The sequence below is a fragment of the Astyanax mexicanus genome, chromosome 7 (assembly GCF_023375975.1).
Source record: "Astyanax mexicanus isolate ESR-SI-001 chromosome 7, AstMex3_surface, whole genome shotgun sequence".
Lineage (NCBI taxonomy): Eukaryota > Metazoa > Chordata > Actinopteri > Characiformes > Acestrorhamphidae > Astyanax > Astyanax mexicanus.
In genome coordinates this window covers 45059272-45080676 of record NC_064414.1, presented here as the reverse complement: position 1 = coordinate 45080676, position 21405 = coordinate 45059272, and the positions used below count along the sequence as shown (strand labels likewise).

The window sequence follows — 21405 nt, the reverse complement described above, 5'->3', positions numbered from 1 at the left end:
GACAGAATAAACGAGGTCAGCAGTAAAAATAAACCAAACAGCAGTGAAAACTCTTCAAAAAGAGTCTCTGAGAAGACCACAAACTCACTTAACAGCACAGCAACACCTACTGTGGTAAAAGTTCATCCTTTGCATTTGACTGGCATGTCGCGAAACGACAGCAAAAAACGTCCTGAGGCGAGCAGAGTTCATGAAATTTTAAGAGTTTACTGCAGGTTCACGAGTTTTAGTGCACAGAGACTCACGCCTCACCTTGGATGACGTGTGAGTTGTCCTTCAGGAAGAAGTTGTAGAGGTATTTAGGGATGAAGGCAGACATGCAGGCGTAAGCCAGAGCTGTAGAATAGAACAAAAACATCTCAGATTAATTGAGGGCGTTTAAAAATCAGCTCACATTGAATGAGCTACGTACTTGTACGGAAAGTCTTCTTTCAGAAGAAATAAAATCCTACCTTCATTGTTGAAGTTCAGGTACAGAAAAGGAGCACAAAGTGAATCCAAGCCTGAAGAGAAAAGCAATTAAAATGTCTATTATCTTTCTAATTTTAAATTGAGAGAACAAAAAGAGCCATTACCCATTTCAGAATGAAAGCGTCTTCACATTGTGCACATCACATTTCCTGTAACTTTGTTGTAACTTATTACATTGTGAGACATCAATGCACTTTAAACTCCACTAAATCTGAAGAACCATCAATATTGTGTATGAACTATGTCTAACAATGGTCAGGGGACATTTTACTCTTCTTTTTCTTTTAAGTAAAAAAAATACAAAGATATGTCAAAGTGTCCACATTTAAACTTAAGCCAGTGGTGGGGACATGAGTCTGAAACAGTCTGTGAATAAACCAACTGAAAGCTGGTTACATTACATTTTGCAGACGCTTTTGTCTAAAGCAACTTACAAGAATGATGTACATATAGTAATATAAGTTCAAGGTAGAAAAAAAACATCTTTAGATAGGGCCTAAAGGAGGTCAAAGGGAAATAATGGGATAGAGGAGTAAAGGAGGTGAAGAAGGAAATAAAGTTAGAGGTGTTAGGAGAGTAAGTGCTGTTTGAAGAGCTCTGTCTTCAGGAGTTTATTAAAGATAGTGAGAGATTCTCCTGATCTGGTAGTGGAAGGTAGTTTGTTCCACCATTGGGGAACTCTGTATGAGAACAGTCTGGATTGCTTTCTGTGAATGTTTGGTAAAGCGAGGTGACGTTCATTGGAGGAGCGCAGCGGCCGGGAGGTAGCGGAAGCCTTCAGGAGGAAGAAGCCTGTTCTGTCATCACCTTGTAGGCGATTGTAAGAGCTTTGAATTTGATGCGAGCATCAACTGGTAGCCAATGGAGCTCAATGAGCAGTGGGGTGACATGTGCCCGTTGGTTTTGGCTGGTTGAAGACCAGACGTGCTGCTGCATTCTGGATCATCTGGAGTGGTTTTACTACACAGGCCGGGAGACCTGTTAGTATGGCATTGCACTAATCGATATATAATAGTTTATATATAATATGGATTCAGTCATGGCACAGGACGAATATCGCAGAATGGGACCGGCCACATTACCCAAAGTTTATACATCTCCTTTTACATTTTCTGACCCATAAAAAAAACATTTATTCTTGTATCCTAGGGTCATGCTGCTTCCTATCAGCTCTCAGAATGAATGTTGGTAATGACATCAAATGACAAAGTTTTTTTTTTACAGAGCCATTTCTTTCAGGAATTTACACTGAGTATCAGAGACGGAAATTACTGCAATAAATACGTTTTTTAAAGGTTAGGAAATGTTATAAAAAATTATTCAGGACTGGTATATTTCATTACATCAAAGGAACACATTTCAGCTATTTGGTTTAGGGTTTAGAGGCTCTTTAATAAGGAAAAACACAAATCTCTGCAGAAATCCAGCCCTCCAGGATTGAAGCTTCCCACCCCAGGCTAAAGTCTTAAGGTCTTAAGGGGTTAAAAGCTCTGGCCTCTGGTTCTTCATTCATTAATGAGAATCTTTGCCTCAGCAGATCCAGGCAGATCCTGCAGATATCCACCAACCTACTGAAGAATCACTGTGTGAGGCTAGAGAGCCATCTAGTGGTGTATTAATGACTCTGCACTAAATACTCACCCTGCCAGTAGACCAGATCTGGATGGGACACCACCCAGGCCTTCAGAACCCTCCGAAACTTGATGTGTCCCTGGGGTGAAGACAGGAGTTCATCGTATTGGTGACAGCGGGGGATGTCCACTTCGATCTGAGCAAAATAAAAAAATAATAAAAAAACAGAGAGAGCTTTCATAAATCTCTGCATGCTTTAAAGATGAAGCTCACACTGTGTTTGATTTCAACAAAGCTAAATCTACAGTAATGCACACTCTACACTTCTTACAGCTTTAAATATTCAACGTCTGGCAGTGTTAGAGAGAGGCTGGCAATCACACTAAGCGCTATAAATAATTAAACAGTGCTATGAATAATACAAGACCAATAATAACCTTAAATCAGTAAGGTGACCGCTAAAGACTCTAAAGACTAACAATTATAACAACAGCAAACACCACAACAACACCAGAGTGGCTGTACCTGTCTGTCTGTGGGGATGGGCGTGTCCTTGTCAATGCCATCATACTTTGCTTGAATATCCCCCTAAAAAAACAACAGTAAAGTAATTACTTAATAAAAACACACCTGCAAAATTAGAAAAAAAGTGAGTACAGACACACTATATTACCGTAAAAGAAAATTCTGCTTAATTTTAATGTTAAGCTGCAAGTAAAGACAATCTGAAGTGGCTTGGTGTGAAATAATGCATTTAACAGAAAGAACTGTTAGAGTCTGACCTTTTCACAGTGGTGGTGAATGATAAGACATATCTGTAAAATAGCCTCTAAAAGCTACATCACAGAAGGCCACTGCACTAACTGCTTAAAAATAACATGCCTAGTGCCGAGGACACAGTGCAAAATTAACATTATAGCAAGTTAATCTAAAAATCTTAAATCTAATTAAAATTTTAAGACTATAATAAGACTTTTATTCAAATATTTACCCTAACTTATATTTATTTGTTTTAAGCCATTTAAAGCATCTACTAAAGAGTGCCTTATTCCTTTGGCAGATAATCTCGCTGGTTTTATTTTTATCTATTATTTCTTGACAAAAACTAAACGATCACATATTTCCTGATTGATTCCTGAATTAATCAAAATGATCTACCTATATAATAAGACACTTTCAGTAAATTAAATCACTTAAAAACCAAATACAATAGCGTTACGTATATGTTATTAATTTTTATAATAATATCTTAATCATCTCAAAATGATTAAGGAATATTATATAGATATTTAGACTAAATTTAAGAGGATTTCACTTGTTAAGATACACTTTTTGCAGTGCAGCACATAAAATTTTTTCAGTAGTTTTAAGATTATGTATTTAAGGAGGGAAACAGTTATTAAGGAAAATACAGATTTATATTCAGAAGTCAATTAGGCATATTTTAACATATTTTAAATATGTATTTACGTATTTATTGAAGGGTTGACACTGCATTGCCTCACCTAACATTATGAAACAAATAGGAAATTTAAAAAAATCTGATATATATATGATAGCTACATTTTTTATTCCTGGTTCCATTCACCATCGCTGTAAATCCCTGTCCAAATGTTTAGAGTCACTAAACCCTAAATATTTTTTTTTTTCATTAATAGCTTAAATGTTTCTTTGAACTGTGCTATAGGTGTGGATGATGTGTTCATGTACTTTGGTACACAGACACATCAGAATATGCAATTAGTCAATCAATCATTTATAATAATTTAATAATCAGTTGTGATTTTTCTTTTTACGAACAACCTTATATAACATTAGGATAAATACAAAGAGAATGCCTTACATCACTGTGTTCATTAAAACAACAACACTAGCTGGGCCATCTGGATTATCTAGATTATTTACTGTTTTTGTGTTAAGAGGTCTTTTGCTTTTTACAAGCAAAAATCCTCTTTTAACAGAGATAAATGCTTCTGTAAATGTACAGTAAATACACACAGACTATACCCAGACTCTATTGGTCATAGAGCTGGGCGATATGGGAAAAAATCTTATCACGATATAGTTTTCCATATCAGTCGATATCGATATGTATCACGATATAAATCAAATCACTTTGTGTCACACTTAAAGGTTTGTTTTTATTAGTGAGAGAATAAGGGAGTGATGGAAGTTTTATCACAATATTTTTTTCTGTATCTCCATAATTATTAGGGCTGGCCCGAATAGCATTTTTTGAGCTCCGGATATTTGGCAGTAATTGGTAGCGAATATTCCAATATTAGTTTTTAAAAAAAACAAATTAATCATGAACGCGAGCCAGAACCCGAGCTTGAACGTCAGCCTGACTCAGGCGCTGCATGAACTCGGGCTTTTTTCCAATTTTTTCCAATTTTCCATGACTGAAAAAAAAAACTTGGGCTATAAGCTCAATATTAAATATTTCGTTTGTTTAGAAATTATTTTATATTCTTAAACCATGTTAAATTATATTAGATTAGTAGGGCTGGCCCGAATAGCGTTTTTTGAGCTCAGAATATTGGGCACTGATTGGCAGCCAATATTGGAATATTTGTTTTTAAAAAGACGGATTAAAAACTGATTAAAGTAAAACAAAAATTGCAACTCGGCCCCTTTAATTCACCACAAAGTTTTCCAAGACCCAGCCGGAAAAAAAAAGATTTCCCACCTTTTCCTCAGCTGGGTCGGGCTCAAAAAATGATTTGTGATAGGCTGTTTTTTGGTTTGTTTGTTTAAGCACTTAGGCTTTTGTACTGCTGCAGTGCAATATTTAGATTTTATATTCTGAAATTCGTTAGGTTTTATTTCTTTTAGCATTTTGAACTTTTTTTCCAATTTCAAATTTATTTTTTTCTGTTCGTTATGTTCTATCGGTCCTTGCGTTTTTTGTAGTTGAAGTTGAATTTAATATTGAAGTTCAATATTTCTAATTTATATTTTGAAATTCGTTAGATTATATTTATTATTGTATTTTGAGCTCACTTTAGTTGGTTATTTTCCAAATTCATATCTATTTTTCTGTTATTATTAAATGTTATTAGCTTATTAGCTTAGCTTGTCATTTAGCATACAGAACTTCTCACGGATTTTTAATGAATGTTGATTTATTAATTTAAAAGCTTTACCTTATTAAAAGTATTTTAAGCCAGACAGACACTGTGTGATTTTTTAATGAGTTTATCTGCACTTTTAAATGGTTTGTCCTGTAGGAAACGCACACGATTTGTATGCTGACACTGTTGTCTGACTGAGGAGCTGCTTTCCGTCAAATGCAGCCTGTAGGCAGGAAAAAATCCAGCCAGAACCGACCATATCATGAGCCAGTTTTAAAGCCAGTAATTTAGTAGAGCATTAAACTACAAATCTGAGATGTACCTGCTGTACTTCTTAATCTCTGCCCCCAAAACGGTCCATTAACTTGCTTGACAGACGCGTCAAATCCCCCGCGAGCACGCGCGGCGCGCAGCGCACCGATTAATTCATGCGTTGAGCTTTAAACGCGCAGCTGAGCTGTAATTGGGGAAATATCACAAAAATCACAGTGTGATTTGTTACATTAAAAAAAAGACCATTTTCTTCCGCCTAATCTGAGAGGAAAGCGGTGTTCTCGACCGGCCCGAGTTCATGCAGCGCCTGAGTCAGGCTGGCGTTCAAGCTCGGGTTCGGGCTCGCGTTCAGGCAGATAATCTAAATGATAAATGATTTTGTGTTTTTGCACTTGGGCCATAAGCTCAATATTAAAAAGTTCGTTTGTTTAGAAATTATTTTATATCCTTAAACCATGTTAAATTATATTAGATTAGAGGAAAGTCATTTAGACATCATTCTTAAGGTGTTTTTGTCCTGTTACCGCTCCGCAAAAAAACCTCTTCCTTTAATCCGCGCCCCACATACACATTTTTGCAGCACCTGCCCCGAGGTCCTAATATAAATTGAATTAATTACATTTAGTGCTTAAAATTTACTTAAAATTTATTTAAAACGTGCTGAACAGTGCGGCCGTTTATTCCCAAAGTCCAAACACTATGGTTGTTTGCGTGTGTCGGGCCATACTCCACTATTCTTTAGGGTTTTTTGTTGCATGCATGAGAATAACTATTACAATTTTCTTAACTATTTATTAATTTGCTCCAGCGTCTTCTGGATTGATTACACGTTGTGTTTTCGTTGTTTGCCGCGCCACTTAGACGGAAATGGAAATGAATGTTTATCGAATTCTATTGCACAGGCTTATCATCGTCATCGAGGGAAAAATTATCGCGAAACAAATCGATATCGTTATATCGCCCAGCACTAATTGGTCACAGTCATTACAATACACTGCACTGCAAGGCAGGTCTCAGCCTCACTCACAAGATAAGACCTCTAGTGTTGGCACTCCCAAGTTGCCCTTAATGAGGCAATGAGCTAATGATCAACAAACAAAGTGGAGGAGATCTGTGGATTCTCTTATTTCAGCATATTTTGTGTATATTTAGTATATTTCTGCATATTTCACATATAAATGTTGTATATTAATGCTATTCTGATGGATATTAATTACCTAAGCCTTACCACTAACATTTAAACACATACATGTCATGACATGAAGCAAATGATAAATAAAAACCTTATCATTTTTAATTTTTATTTTGTGCAGACATTTTCACATATGAGTAAACATAACCTTATTTAGTTCAGAAGGCTAACTGGATTAGATTTGATTAACTTTACTTTTTTATTGATTGATTATTAATTTTTATTATTAATGGTCATTAAATTTAATGTTCAATAATCTCAAAAGAGACAAGGCCTTCTGACCAGACTCAGCTACTCTCTAAGGGTGTACTCACACTAGGCCCGTTTTGGTTGAATCGTGCCGGAGCACGGTTCGGCCCCCTCCCCACTCCCCCGCAGGCCTGCACTCACACTGCGCTAAACGATCCGTGCCCGAGCACGCTTTCGTCAACAGGTGACTTTTGTTTTGAAGAACAGTATGGGCGCGCAAAACAATGGAGTTCAGGATTGTACTGTTGTTTTTGTTTCTCTGGAGTCGTTTTGGGCGTGCAAATACGCAACTGAACCAGAGATTCATTGATTGTGCAACACAGCGATTTACTGCTAATCGTGCTGCACGTGTAAGAAGGTTTTTACACAAGCAGCAGACGTCCAGGGAGAAATTTGCAGCTTTACTCGCGGACTACAATTCACGTTCATCAGTAAGGTAGACGTACTTGCTATATACATAAATAGTGACCAAAGGAGCGAAACATAAAACTCAAGTAATAATAAAATGTGTCACTGACGTCATCTTGATCCGTGCCCGGGCACGGTTTGCGCTCACACTGCATCTGTACCAGTTCGGAGCGATCACACTACCCAAACGAACCGTGCTTTGGGAGGTAACCGTGCCCGGGCACGGTTCGGATTGCCTAGTGTCAGTACACCCTAATATATCCAGCCCCATGCAAACACCCTGAAAGCTCCAACCTTTCCATTTACTTAGTTCAGTTTCTCTCTAAACCTCATCTGCTCCAGTCGCTGGGCATATACGCTCTGCCAGTTAGAGATCAATATTGCTTTGATGATGACATATGACCCACTGCTGCTGTTTCCACATTGCATTACAGCTTTATGTTCTCGATTTTCTACGGTGATCCATGAGATACCAGAAGGCAAGTAAGCAAAAAATATATAATCAAATAAAGAATGAAAGCCCAAACATTTTATGCAGCACTTCGAGGCAAAGTATTACACAAATAACCCAAAAGCAAAAGTCAATAAGCTGGAAATTGCCTCTAAAAAAGATATTGGCTACTGTAAACGCTGGATGGGAATTTTAATTGGTAAATTTGTAAAACACAGCCTAAAGAAAGTTCTATCTGCTCTCATTCCTTTTAAGCCGATCGAATATTGCTGAAACGGTAAACTCTGAGCTGAAACACCCAGCTAAAGGAAAGAAAAAAAAAAAACGAAAACAAGCTCAGCTATTACTGTCTGAGGTTACTGAAGATGGAAATGGAATTGTCGATACTTCTTGATGGGCATAACACTGCTGTTCCAGCAAAGTACCAATCAATACACTATATAAATACTGCTCTGATAAAGAGAAGCTGGCAGGAGGTGAAGCTGTAGAGAGGGCACTGAGGCCAGAAAGGTAGTGAAGATGGGAAATAAGTTGTGAATACCTGTTTACAGCTTCTGCCATGTCATAAAAAAACTTGAGAGCTTGTTTAAAATGGCATAATTTACCAATTACTACAGTTTTATACTGTGGTCCTGTCACACCTGGGGCAAAAGGTCTACTGAAGCTTCTGTCTCTCTCACACTCGACCTGTTATCTCTAGGTTCCGGACTACAATACCCAGAATGCACAGCACACTGACATCACTCCCGCACACGACTGTATGACACGACACACGGCTACACCAAGAAGCTCATCACCGGAATATTGACAACACCTGTTTCACCCACTATATATACACCTGCATATCACTCAATTTAGTTAAACTGATCAGTACTGATCAATTTGTGTTTGTGGACATGTTATTATTGTGATTGGATGCACAAAATACCATAAAGCATTTGTTATCAACTGGTATTGCTAACAGTGATAATTTGGGACATAAAAATTGGGACATATGTTTTGACTTAAAAAACGATCCCAATATCAGCTGTGGGAAAATTGAAAGACATTTTGGAAATTATGTAAAATTATTTGAATGTTTAATTGAAACATAGTCAATTCTGGTGTGATGTTATTCCCAGCTCTAACAACAATATTCCAAATTCCAAAACCAAAAGTTGCATTAGACGCATTTAAACACAAATCCTTTTATCTCTGTTTTTGCTTTTTTTTTTTTACTTTTCAGTTGTTGTTTTTACATTTTACACTTTAACAGTTGCAGTTTTAGAGACGTAAGTTTATGGGGAATCAACTTTGGAGATACAACAGAAAAGATATACAGTAAATACTGTTATTTTACTCACCTCAACTCCCAGTAAAGCAGCCCAGGCCAGTCCCCTGAGCAGTGGGGGAATGTCTACTCTGGCTTCCTTCCAGACCTGGTTCTTTTTGTATGGATATGCCTGGAGAACAGAACACAATAATCACATTCTGTTCAGCTTCAGGGCAAAGCAAAATATTCCATGAAGATGTAACGGAGATGTGTGAATGTGAAGAAGCATTAAAGCCCCATTGAGCACATTTTTATATTCGGTAGTATACGTAAACTTGGGTTTTAAGTGAATTGTTTATCAAAGAAAACACAAAAGCACATATATATATATATATATGTATATATATATATATGTATATATATACATATATATATATATATATACATATATATATATATATATACATACATATATATATATATATATATATATATATATATATATATATATATATATATATATATATATATAGAATTTACTAAAGGCGATATTGGTATGCTTCTAATATTCTAATAAAGAGAAGACACGGCCACAAGAGGAGAAGACAAGGCCATAGGCTCGCACATTCTACATTTTAATAATTGTTAATAACCCTAAATAGAGTAAACTAAATTTAAAAAAAGCAAAAATAAATTCTTTGATTAAATAAACATGCACGCCCCTATTTATGGATATTACATTACATTACATTAACGCCAATGCCTGACAAATCGAAAAGAAGTGTTATTATTACTTGTTTTAAAGTTTTTAAACTTATCTTACTGTATTTGCAAAGGATGACACCTCTCCGAAACATTTCCACACTTAAAGTCAATTAAAAACTTAAAAATTAAAGGCTCCCTCAAACTGTGAGGTAAATAAGTCAGCAATGAGACCAAATCTGATCATAGTAAATATCACTTTTTTTTTAATCCTTCCTGTTAGTTTTTTCTAGGGGGTAAAACTATAAAAACTATCTTCCTGGAGCTTTAAACCAGAATGCTTCTAGAGAAGAGAAGGTAAATGGCCTTGGTGGAAAGCAAATCTTGGTATTGAACCCACAACCATGTAATCAATATCCTCAACAATAAACGCTAAGCCACCACAGCAGAATTGTTGTTTGTACTGGTTACAGCTTTTTTTCCCTATGTTTCTCTTTATAGAACATAAAGCATGCTTAATAAAAATGAAGTGTGGCAATAGAACAAATGTGCATTTAAAAATTGGTGTTCATGACAAACCAGTTATGCCATCATTAAAATGCAGTGTGTGTTTCCTGGACTTTTTGTGTGAGTGAGTGTGTGCATGTATGAGTTTTGTGTGTGTGTGTGTGTGAGCGTGTGTTCCTCACCTTGAGCAGCCTGTCGAAGAGGACGATGCGTGTAAGCTGGTACTCGGTGTCTCTCTCGCGGATAATGAGCGGCAGGCTGACAGCAGCGGACAGCTCGTTATTGCTGTTGGACTGGGGCAGCGAGCTCTGCCTGCGGGACACACAGGGTTCCAGTTAGATATCGGAGCAACACTCACCGGTGTCAAGCGCTTCAGTGTTAAAATAAGGGGAAATTTGGGCAATTATTACGCTCAGGAGAGAAAGAAAAGCGCAGCTTACTCGTCCTCCAGCAGCGGGTAGTACGCCTCTCCTGCCACGTCCTTCAGCCTCTGAGAGGGGGCGTTAATAACGTCTCAGTACACACGCTTTAACAAGACTACATTATCTGATAGGGACTCATTCACATTCATGCACATTCAGACACAGACACACTCACATTTTTCAGCTGACAAAGAGAGAGCGTCACAGTGGTGTCGTCCAGGAGGAAGCTTCGGTCCCTGCTTTGACCAAACCACTCTCCATCTTCTAGAATGAAGCTAGAGTGAGGAGAACAGCTTGTGTTATCAAAGAGAGCTGGAACAAGATTCACGTTAGACACACACAGACACTTATAGCCACAAAATAGCATAGAACAGGAATTATTACTGTGTATTACTGGTCAAATTGGCCCGTTTTAAAGTTTGAAGATCTAGGAAAAATAAATTAAGTATTTTTTTCAGTATGAAACTTCTTCTTCTTATCTTATTAGTGTAATCAAAATATAATATGAAACTGGTTCATCTCACATATTTGCAACCACCCCCTGCTAAAACACATACTAAAGCATAATCACTGTTATGTTTTAATGTTATGTAAAACTATTGTGTTTTATTTGTTGGTCTTTAAAAAGTAATAAAGTAGTAAAACATAAAAAAAAAATTCTGAACGTGTGGTAAGGAACAACACTGCACTAAATATTGATAGAATAATTAGTGATGGAGTTAGTAATGAAACATTCATACTGCTTGCTATGATTGTTTTGTTGTTTTAGACATATTTTGGATAATTAAATATGAGTCAAATTGACTCAGGAACACTGTTGCTGTTCCAAAAAAAATTAACATACCAGAAGGGTTAACACATGCAGAGTGTTTGAAAGAGTGTAAATTGGCTTTTGTTGTTTGTGTGACCAAATGGAAAATGTATTAAAAACAATGAGAACAATAAAACATTTTTATTTTATTTTTTTATTTAGGTTATTTAGGTGACTTATTAAAGAGTTGTTCACCAAGTAAAATCTCAAAAAGGACACATTTATTGCAAGTATAAAAAGCCCTTTTAAGACATCTAGGGGCAAATACCCAGTCAAAGGTTAAGCCTGGTCAGGGATTAAGGAAAGACTACACAGCACTTTAAGCACTAAGATATCCCACTGAAAGGAAAACATACAGTAGACTAGGTCTAGGCTTAATCCCTGTCCAGAAATCCGACCCTCAGTCCCCCTAGTGGCCATTTTTACTGGTTTAAACAAGTATTATGTGAGAATTGGTCTTTTTTTGGTCCTGGGTTCCTCCACAGTTAGAACATGTAGCCTCGCAGGCTCCCATTTAAAGGGATTAATGCTGTGTTTATGTGGTGTTAGAATTAAAAAATAAATATGACCTTTTTGAAAATTTCCACTAGTTCTGCATTGTATCTAGCTGGACCTCTGTGGTTAGTGAACAGTGTCAGTGAGATGTAGATACATATTAACATGCAGTCAGAGTGTGTTTGGAAGTGTGTGTGTGTGTGTGTGTGTGTGTGTGCAGTACATACTTGGGCAGGGTGCACACTGGAGGTTTGGACTGGATGATGCCTTTATTGGTCAGTTCTTTCTCCAGGTCTCCTCCTGCCAGACACCACAGGTAATACACCTCATCCACAGATCTCTCCGACAGAAAGTCCTCCCCATCAACTGCACAGATCACAGACAGACAACAGAAACAGCCTTTATAAAATGTTAAAATCTAAATATATATTTTATATTTTATAGAGAATGGATGTTTATTTATAATAAACAGGATGTTTTAGTCATCACAGGATTTATAACATACTGTTGTTTATTTTCTAAGAGGACGTTTTATCTGCTTTGAGAGAAATCAGGCATTATAAATATAATTTTTTTTGTCATTTTAAAAACATGTTATATTATACAGTTAATATCTATTAATTTAATTATTTTTTTTGTACTATGGATTTTTAACTCATTTAGATTTTCTTTTACTATTGCTATTATTATTTGTATTTTTTAGTTTTTTTTATTTATTTAATAATTTTTTATTGTATTATGTCGGTTTTAGCATAATTTAACAGTTCTTTGTTGTATTAATCGTATCTTTTTATTTTTATTTCTTATCAATTAAACCAATTATTATTATTATTATTATTATTATTATTATTATTATTATTATTATTATTATTATTATTATTATTATTATTATTAATTTATTTTAATTCAATTTTTATTTTTGTCTAATTGTATCTTTTAATTACTGTTATTTTAAAATGATTAAATCTTGTTATTATTTTCTTTGTCATGTCAATCCCTGTATTTTTAAATGCTTGGCTACACAGAAAATAAGGGTTACCCTCAATGTTCTTCCGAGTCAAAATAAAGGTTGATTGATTGATTGATTGATATTTATATTTGTAGATATTTTTTCATAGTATTCAATATTAGTAAGTACAACATTTGCTTATATTATCATTTTAAAAGCCATTGAAAACTATGGTTAATGGCTTATTTGTAATATAATACATCGACATATTTATTATGAAGACTAGCAACTGTATATAAAATAAAATGAAAAAAATTGCATTATAACGGTCCAGCAAATGTCCCAAGAGTGTATATTTTCCTGGTTTACCATAAATTTTGAGATGTAGTAACTGTTTAAAGTTAATGCTTCTGTTACTAATACTAGATAATATTAATAACACTAATTCTAACAGTAATAATACTAGATATAGAACAATACTTATTATATTAATATTAAAACAGTATAGTTTGCATTTTTTCAAGAACAGTATTACAGTACTATGGCTACAGTGTTATGACAGGCTTTATAAAGGTTAAAGAGAAGACACTCTATAGTGAAAGTGTTTTAGTGCTGAAAGACCTTTGCAGAGTTCATTGATGTCCTCGGGCAGTTCCAGGTGGGCACAGCGCAGAGAGGAGGAGAACAGATGAACTGGACTCTGATAGGGCGTGTAGAGGCAGGACACGCCCTCAAACACTGCATCCTTCAACAGCTCTGCTGGAGTGGGCCTGGGACAGAGGGCAATATCAACACATTTTACTGCTATTCTTTAAGCTGTTTACTGTTACTCTCATTTATTACGTTTTACTATGGTTGTCAGCATTAAAGTGCTAATGCACGAGGTTAATTTGTTCATATTCATAAAGTTTTAAGAGTTCAAAAATCTATATTTGGTGGAATAACCCTGGTTTTTCATCACAGTTTTCATGTATCTTTGCATGTTTTCCTCCACCAGTCTTACACGCTGCTTTTGGATAACTTTATGTCACTCCTGGTACAAAAATTTAAGCAGTTTAGCTTGGTTTGATGGCTTGTGATCATCCATCGTCCTCTTGATTATATTCCAGAGGTTTTCAATTTGGAAAAATCAAAGAAGCTCATCATTTTTAAGTGGTCTCTTATTTTTTCCAGAGCTGTATTTCCCCCAGGCCATTTAAATGCTCATCCCCCCATTGTGAGCAAGTGTATAATACCAAAAACTGGTACTTCCTGAGATTTTTATACTCAGCAAATTAAGTTCTAATTCAGAAACCAAGCTGAGATGTTTAGAATAACGTAAAAAAACAAATTCCAGTGCCCCACGCTGACTTTATCTCCCCTCAAACATATAGGTATATACTAGTATTTTAATTAACACCACTAATACAAATATAATTGCATTTTACATTTCTCATAAATCACAGAATTTTGTCGTGATTAATCAGATTAATTTTTTTAATCGATTCACACCACATTTTCCATATTGTGGATATCTGTTTTTTTTTCCTATAGCTTTGGTACTGGTACTTGGATTGAATACTATTGAAACTACTGTATTTTAAACTACTGTATTCTCCCTCATGAATAGTAACCCACAATGTCCGTTCCACTCAACAGCGTGACAAATGGAGCTTTAGCAACAGAGGAGAAGACTCTACTGAAAGGAAATGATGGACTGTTTCAAGTCGGTCACCTTTTTGAGGGCAGAAAAGTCAGGCATTTCCTCAATAAGGCCAGCACATTCTCCGGAAGCTCCTGTAATACACACAGTTTATCACATTAGTAACACTGAGGGTTATTACTCTATAAACAGCACAAAGGACAAGCAGGGTGCAGACACACTGTGTGGAACTGAGGAACAGTTATGCATGAACACAAATACATCAGATTTACCTTAATAGTGTCCAGACACCCGTGTTCCTCAGCAAGGACAGTAACTATGTCATCCATACAACCTGCAGAACAAAAGAGAAATAACTGGAATTCACTTCACAGTGCAGGCTAGAAAAAAATTAAAATATATCTTTTTTATAAAACAGATAAGTGGGAAAAATGTCTTAGTAAAGAAAATCACAAATATAACAAATATATGTTATTTTCAAAACAGGTTACAGAGACACACAATGCTGGAAAAAGGCTACAGGAGTGCAGTTAAAGACCAACAATCATGGAATGGTGTTGATATGGTTCTGCTAGATGGTTCTAGATGGCTCTGGTATCCTAGGTGGCTGCTATGGTATTGCCTTGGTGGTTATTGGGGCATCCCAGGTAATTTCTTTATCCTATTGTGTTGCTAAGGCATCCCAGCATGTTGCAATGGTGTTGTTAAGTCTTTGTATGAGGTTACAATGGTGTTGATAAATGGTTGTTATGGTGTTGCTGCTAGACAGCTGCTAAGTGTTTGCAATTTAAGCTTTGCTATATGCTATGAAGCTAAAAAGTTGTTTGCTAGGTGACTGTTTTTTTATGAAAATAATAGAGCAATACTAATTGCTTTGGTGTTGCTAGATGTTTGCTAAGGTGTTAAAATGGTTTTGCTAGGTGGTTGCTCTGGTATCCCAGGTGGCTGCTATGGTATTGCCTAGACAGATGCTGTAGTTTCCCAGGTGGCCGCTATTGTGTTGCTGAGTGGTTGCCATGTTGCTTGGTCACTGCTAAGGTATCCCAGCTTGTTGTGTGATAGGTTGGTGGTGACAATGGTGTTGATAAATGGTTGCTATGGTGTTACTAGACAGTTGCTAACTGTTTGCAATGTAAGCTTGGCTAGATGCTATGAAGTTACAAAGTGACTGCTAAGCGACAAAGGAAATTAACTGAACAATAATACTTGCTACAGTGTTGCTAAGTAAATTGCTAGATGTTTGCTATGGTGATGATATGGTGTTTCTAGATGGCTCTAGATGCCTCTGGTATCCCAGGTGGCTACTAGGGTATTGTATTGGTGGTTGTTGTTGTTTCCCAGGTGATTTTTTTATCCTACTGTGTTGCTAAGTGGTTGCAAAGTTGCTTGGTCACTGTTAAGGCATCCCAGCTTGTTGCGTTATCCTCCTAAGACCCAAACTCTTTTTCTATTTGTTATTTGGGCTAATTGGTGTTGAGAACTAAGAATGATCTTTTTACATGATTTAGTTACTGAGAAAAATTATGTCCACATATGAGGACTTTAGTTTAATATTTAGATAGAACAATGTGATAATTAGTAATGATGTGCAAAACATTTATTATGTGCCTGAACACAGTGCAACACAAAAGTAGAAACTACAATTTGAGCCCCTTTGAGAAACATGGCTCATTTGAGGTGCTGCTTCAACACGAAGACATAACAAACAATACATAAATGATTTACTGTTCATTTAAATTTCTGAACAAACTCGAAACTGTAACGTGTTAAACTCTTCTGCCACCACTAGGTGACAGTATAATGGCCTCATAAAAGGACACCGGGCCCTTGTAAAGCAAAATTGAGTGTTGTGGTCTAGACAACCCAAAATGTGATGTCCACACATGTAGATGCCAGGTCCTAGGAGGTCAAAGGTAGGTGGTTACAAAGGTGATGTTAAATGGTTGCTATGGTGTTGCTAAACGGTTGCTAAGTGGTCGCGATATAAGCTAGGTCATTTGTTTTAACTGAAAATAATAGAGCAATAATAATTGCTGTGGTGTTGCTATTAACAATTTCTAGATGTTTGCAATGATGGTGCTACGTGGTTGCTAGTTTTTTGGTAGATGGTTGCTATGGTATCCCAGGTGATTGTAAGGTGTTGCAAATTGGTTGCAATGGAATCCCAGGTGTATTATATAATACTGCAAGTGGTTAATTAGTTGTTGCTAAGAGTTTGCATTGTGGTTGCTATGAAGTTGCTAAGTGTATGCTATGTGGTTGCATTCAAAGCACAATAATTGACCAATAATAAATCCATGCCATAATGCCATGCCATGCCAAATGCCATAAGTAACTATAAGATTATGCAATATATACTTACCTAAAGTAATAATGAACTTCAGCCTCTCACTGATCTCAATATTCTGTAAAAGTTGCCTCCCCTGGTGGCCAAAAGAAATTACACAATATTTAGTACACTTCTACTAATACCTACAAAAATGTTGCTTACTGGTAAAGTGACTATGGCCAATGACATCATACATAAAGGACAATTTATTAATAAACGTATCTATCTCAGCTATGACCTTCATCTTGCAATAACTGCAGTATAGAAATGAGTACATACAGCGCACAGCTCAAACAGCAGCACCCCCAGAGACCACACATCCGTCTTAGGTCCGGAGCGAAGCGGGGGATCTGCGAGAGAACCTTCAGACGAGTGGAAGGAACCCTGAGCGATCACCTCTGGAGCCAGATAAGATGGGTATCTGCAGACACAGAAAGAGCAGGGAGGGAGAAAAGTGAGGGTCAGAATCACTCAGAGGAGACAGGAGGACAGAGGGCTACTGGAGATTAATCTACTTTAAGGACATAAAACTCACTGCAGTTTACTGCTCTTCCCTCTGACTCAGCCTGTCTGCTAATGCTGAAGGTCTGATTATTAGCTGAGCAGAGATCTTCTAACACTGATAATGTCACTTTACAGACAGCATCGCTCCTCCAGACAGAACTAGACAATGACTTTGTGACTTCTTTATACACTGTACAAGTCTTTCCACAGTTCCACAGCAACCATATCATTAGCTCTAATTAAAACTGTAGACTGCTGAGCACTCATTATTACTGAGTGTAACAGTGCACGACCATTCTATTACCCATCCAAAAAACTGACCTCGGGTTCCAATCACTTCCATGACCACAGGTGTATAAAAAGCACCAAGACATGCAGACTGCTTCCATATTATTCCACAACATTAGTGAAAGAATGGGTCTCTCTCACTAGCTTAGTGAACTTCAGTGTGGTACTGTAACAGGATGCAGCTCCAGTCGTGAAATTTCCTCAATACTGAATATTCCACAGTCAACTGTCAGTGATATAATAACACAGTGGAAGTGACTGGGAACAACATCAGCTCACTCTGTCAAGATAAAATAACAGAGAAGGGTTGAGCAGCTCAATCCTTGCTCACATTAGAGCTTAGATCGGGTCCAAAAAAATCTAGCCCGTCCCGACCCATCCCATAAACTGTCATTATGAGCCCGAGCCCATATTAAATCCGACATTTTTCAGTAAGTAGAGCGTTAAAACTGAAATTTTTAAAAACTTTCCATGCTGTTTAAATGAGCAAAATCTGTTCAGAATGATGCTAAATAACATTGCAACACTAAAGAAGCGTAGACCTATTATTTAAGAAAAAAAAATCTACTATTATTTCTAAATACTTTGCTATAATGTGATTAACACTCCATAGCTTTATATAAAATAAACATAGCTTTAAAAAACAGACGCCTACGTCACAGACCATTTTCTTGAGCCTGACCCAACTTGAGGAAAGCGGTGGGAAATCTCGGCCTGACCGGGAGCGAGTTCGGCTCGTGCATCAGGTTGTACTTAGGCAAAGAATTTAAATTCTACCTCGCATCTCTAAATGCAAGGGCAAAATGGCACAATAAAACAATGTAAAAATACTCCAAGTCATTCTGAATCTTTTAGCTTGATTCATTCTTCACTGAATTTTGACACAATGTAAAGATGTATTTTACACTTCATTACACATTCTGACTGGCTCTTACTGAGGTTAAATGTAAAAATACCAGTAGCAGCAAGGAAAGTGCAAATTGCTAAGAATCATGCTGTAACATTATGAACAGTATTTAAATATTTTGCTGAACATTTTGCATAATGCAGTGCTGTGTTTTCAGTCACCACTTCATGAGAATTAATTACTGCAGGATATTTAAAATCATTAAGAAGCTACAACTAAGAAAAAAAAAACAGCAAAATCACATCCTACAGCTCATATTGTTCACAGAACTGTCCACAAGCTGTCTACAGGCCAAGCGCAGAGAATCACTGCAGTGGCATCAAAGTCAGAATCAGATAAGCTTATTACATTTCTGGGCAGATGTGGCCGAGCAGCCAAAGCTGAAGGAAAAGGACACGCGGGGTCAGAAGCATCCACTCCCTGCATCCATCATCCTCCCTGAAAAAAGGCAATCTCCAGCCGGATATTAGGAGGCAGACCCTCGAGCACGGGCCCTGCCGCAGAGCCCCGTTATTTACGACTGCCTAAGAGGAAGTTTGCTTTGATATCTGAGACACGTTTTTGATCAAAATGAAGATGGACCATGATGACACACGTCTCATATTAGCTCATCTTGTTTCATTATGGGAGCGCAGCACACACCATTGATCTTTCCTTTTCATGAAACGCTGACGTTTCAGATCAGAGCCGTGATGCATCTTTAGTGAGATCCATGCCGAGTTTAAAGATTCCCTCGAGCTTTTTACATAATGGGAATATGAATGGGATTCCATCTGCATCCATAAAAAAGAGCCATGTCCCTAGAGCAGCTGAAAATCATACGGGTTGAATTTTGCAGAATGCATCCCGAGCGTGTGACGAGGAGAAAAGCATTATAGAGCAGAAAACTGCTTACCCGACAGGGAAATCCACATCTGCTCCGTGATCCGTCATATGATAAAGACCAAACTTGGCCAGTTTAACTCTGCCCTGTTCACAATGTAAAACAGAAGAAATATCGTGCAATGAAAACTATAACCATCAGCTCTGCACAAAACAATCATCATTTATGAGGACGTGACTCAAATCTGATTTTTTCCTCAATGTGGCTCAGATCTGATTATTTTTAATGGCTGTGTGAATGTGCCAAATCCGTTTTTTTTTTTCTTTAAATCACATTTTAGTCACTTTTTATATGTGGTCCAAAATCGGATATGTATCAGATCCGTGGACATCCAACATGAATGTGAACGCTCCATCAGAATTCATGCGTATTTTGCTAATATGCTGGGCTACCTGCTTCTCTCTCGTACTCACACTGCATCTCTTGGTGCAGCTGTGCAGCTATAGCTGCAAAAACAGCAAAAGCAAACCGCCTGGCCTTTTTTCTCCTCCTCAATCTGAGCATGAACTTCACACCAGCTTCATACCAAATATGAGTTTTTTTTTTTGTTGTTGGTGAAGAAGGCGATAATTATACACGTATCAATGTTCGCATGTGAGGCGTTACAGGGACAGATTCGTTCACATTACACACAGATACAGATCTCTTACATTTGTAAAAGTGAATCATCAAGACAGCCAAATCCAATCTGAGCAAAAAATCTGATTTGAGCAACATGGCTTGTAATAGTAACGTAGCCAAAGTAACAGATTACAGAGTGTTTTTTTAGTTAAATCAACTGTTAAATACAGTTATCTAAAGAGATCCGATTGATAATAACTGAATACCAATACATTTCCAATACATTATGTTTTTTATTGGCTAACTTTTACAAATATATATGTATTAAGCAATATTCAAAATTCATATATTAAGGTTACATTAAAGCACAGTTCAGTGTTTAAATCAGCATTATGTGGGAAATGGTTCTTCCTGCTTCTGGGCACCACTTAAATGTCGAACCACCACTATAGGACATGGTTTTCACATGCATTTCTGGACAAGCTTAACACAAAAAAACAGGATTGATGCATTTAAACTAAGAAAGGAGATTATTAACGCAGGATTTTACACAAACATGAGTTGATCTATGCAGTTCTGCACCCCTCTGAGTGCTCTCCTGTACTAAAAGATAAATACACTATTAAATCCAGCATTTCAGCCGAGGTGTACAGTACCTTGCAGTCTAGGAGCACATTATGCTGGCCCAGGGCTCGATGCACCAGTCCATGTTTGTTCATGAAGGCCAGTCCCTCCAAAACCTCATAGGCAATCTGCAGCACCCTGTCTGAGCTAAAACACACACACACACATCTCATGGTTTATGAGGGAAGCAGGAAGCATTACACATCAGTAAATAATCTTACAAAATGAGCATTAATTTCTTTATCATAAATAAATATTGAACGACCAATACACGCTGCTCATTTAATATATCAGTGCTGTTTTTATGAGCAATCTGATCCTGACCTGACATCCTGACCAATCTCAGTTCAGAAAGGGTTACTCCTATCTTCTTAATAATTAAATTAAGTATGCATTGTTTTTATAAGATTTATTTAATTGGTTTATGATACACATAAACAAAATCAAACATGCTTAGAAACATTAATACAATTAATTATGCAATTGTACATAACCAATTGGAATTGGCTTGTTAAATCCCCCCCAATGTTGTGATCTTTGTAATCTACACATATGGCCTGATATATTAAGGATTATAATAGAGATATGAAAGACATTTACAGGGAGCTAATTATTCCTTCAGTCAGGCTATTTGGACTTAGTAACAAAGACTCAATACAAACATTAAGCTGTGAACCAGTTTAGCTAGCGGTAAAAATATAACAAATCACCTGTGACCAAATATTATACTTGTGCATCTCAAAAAAATTGAATATCAATAAGAAAGTTATTTTAATTCAGTTCAAAATGTGAAACTCATATATTATACAGATATATAACTGCTGGTGTTGGTCCACTGG

General features: G+C 36.7%; 1 protein-coding gene across 1 annotated transcript in view; it reads right to left on the bottom strand.

Moving 5' to 3' along the window:
- Positions 1 to 21405, bottom strand: part of tbck (TBC1 domain containing kinase) — a 98835-nt gene that overhangs the window by 69627 nt on the left and 7803 nt on the right. The window contains exons 4-19 of the mRNA XM_022684516.2: positions 20599 to 20713; positions 19394 to 19467; positions 17079 to 17220; positions 16833 to 16893; positions 14743 to 14804; positions 14543 to 14604; positions 13450 to 13598; positions 12107 to 12245; positions 10749 to 10848; positions 10592 to 10641; positions 10334 to 10463; positions 9034 to 9132; positions 2569 to 2631; positions 2113 to 2239; positions 453 to 503; positions 253 to 336 (exon numbers count right to left, since the gene is read on the bottom strand). Of these exons, the coding sequence (XP_022540237.1) occupies positions 253 to 336; positions 453 to 503; positions 2113 to 2239; positions 2569 to 2631; positions 9034 to 9132; positions 10334 to 10463; positions 10592 to 10641; positions 10749 to 10848; positions 12107 to 12245; positions 13450 to 13598; positions 14543 to 14604; positions 14743 to 14804; positions 16833 to 16893; positions 17079 to 17220; positions 19394 to 19467; positions 20599 to 20713 (1508 nt within the window). The remainder of the gene's footprint in view (positions 1 to 252; positions 337 to 452; positions 504 to 2112; positions 2240 to 2568; positions 2632 to 9033; positions 9133 to 10333; positions 10464 to 10591; positions 10642 to 10748; positions 10849 to 12106; positions 12246 to 13449; positions 13599 to 14542; positions 14605 to 14742; positions 14805 to 16832; positions 16894 to 17078; positions 17221 to 19393; positions 19468 to 20598; positions 20714 to 21405) is intronic.